Source organism: Trypanosoma grayi (assembly GCF_000691245.1).
Source record: "Trypanosoma grayi strain ANR4 Tgr_1887_V1, whole genome shotgun sequence".
Lineage (NCBI taxonomy): Eukaryota > Euglenozoa > Kinetoplastea > Trypanosomatida > Trypanosomatidae > Trypanosoma > Trypanosoma grayi.
Genome location: NW_008827505.1, coordinates 1 through 1,692, shown reverse-complemented (window position 1 = coordinate 1,692; position 1,692 = coordinate 1). Strand labels below are relative to the sequence as shown.

At 49.6% G+C, this 1,692-nt stretch overlaps 1 protein-coding gene across 1 annotated transcript; it reads right to left on the bottom strand.

Moving 5' to 3' along the window:
- Window positions 1-708: 708 nt before the first annotated feature.
- On the bottom strand, window positions 709-1,557 carry DQ04_18871000 (hypothetical protein; the record flags this gene model as incomplete). Its single annotated transcript, XM_009317760.1, has 1 exon — window positions 709-1,557. The coding sequence occupies one exon, from the start codon at window positions 1,555-1,557 to the stop codon at window positions 709-711; it is 849 nt and encodes a 282-aa protein (XP_009316035.1).
- Between the last annotated feature and the right edge of the window lie 135 nt (window positions 1,558-1,692).

Genomic DNA, 1,692 nt, shown 5'->3' with positions numbered 1-1,692 from the left:
ACAAAAAAACACAGAGAGAAAAATTTTATCTTGTATTTCCTTCTCTTGTAAATCTATCATATAATCCTTCGATAAGTTCACTTCATCTGAATCGATACCCCTTCAACACTCCCTCATTCATGCACATCTGTTCGGATAACTCGCACCGCCCAACGCAACACCAGAAGAAACAGTTCCTGGCCCAGGCCTTGTTACGATGGACGGATGCTGGGCAAAGGGAAGGAGCACCCTTCAGAGTGGTAACAGGAACAATGACAGCGGACGGCATGGGGCTCAGGATTTGTAGATTTCCTTCTTCCTCTCGTGTTGTTGTGTCTATGGGCAAAGCATTGACAGAGTATGAATCACCTCCATAACACAAACCGACACATCCCACGTGTCCTTCTTGTTTAATGGATCGTGATCATCCGGTGGACACATAGAAGTAGGCTCATAGAACCAATCGCAGTCTCCACTGACTGGAGCGTAAAGCTTTATCGCCGCTCTATCTAAGTTAACCATATACACCTCTACGCGCTCACGATTTCTCATCCCCCAAGCCAAGTAATTACTGTAAAGAGCCTTCCGTCTCTCAGGATATTTTGCCTTGCACCCCCTCAGTTCCTTAAATATTTCGGCAGGGTGAGTGATTATGTCTTTCTCCGGACGAAAGAAACACAGGTTTTTACCCGTTTGGGAGCGTTGGGAAACACTTTCTGGAACCACACATTACAAACTAGAAGATGAAGGAGTACGACAACTACTACATGGCGGCTCCGCCACGTTGGATGACCCCAACAATGACTCATCGGATAATTCTTCCCCTGCATTACAAACCGAAAAAACAGCCATTGTTTGTGGAATGCCGTCACCTTCCCTTTCGTTATTCAGCGTGCCAAAAATATCCGTCACATGGTTCGCCACCATCCTCATTACAAGTTCTAGCGACTCCACTCTAGGATTAGTACGAACTGCCCGCATATTCTCTGTCCCATTCTCACGAGTCGTATTATTAGCAGACGTAACACTTTCCGTTGCATCCATTGCATATTTTTGGTGTATGTCCATCAAAGGAACCGAATTCCCGTCCATCACCTCTTGCATATTTGTGGGGTCCATGTGCCGCTCCATTGTTTTGCTCGGCTGCTCAGCAACAGGCACCTGGGCAGCACCATCGTCTTGCGGAGGAACAGGCGTGGGTGGTGGTGTGTGCGGGGAACTACCAACAGAAACAGTTGTCAGGGGATTTGATTTCTTCTGTTCAGGGTGTGGCACCGTTGGCGAGGGTGGTGTGCCAGAGTCTGGTGACTCCCTTCTGTTCTTCCTTCGCTGACGCAACACATACAGCACAGCGACAACCAGAACACTCAACAAAACGACGCCGGCAATGACAATCCCGGCGATGACTCCACCAGACATTCCTCTGGTCGACTCACCATCATCCTCCGACGAATCATCCCAGACATCCTTTAACAAATCCTGTATGTGCGTGTAGGTGCGCCCTCCGATCGTCACGTTGGCTGCGATGAAGCAGAACCTCACATCCACTATGTACATTCCCCTGCGGGTAAGATTCATAAACACAGACGCTGGCCCTGGGGACTCGCTCGTCTCACACATACGCCGCCCCGCAGAGACGGAACCACACGTGTCACTCAGCGGCACAGCGCACACAGTGTACGGCTCTCTGCGCCACTCGAGGTCACCACCAGT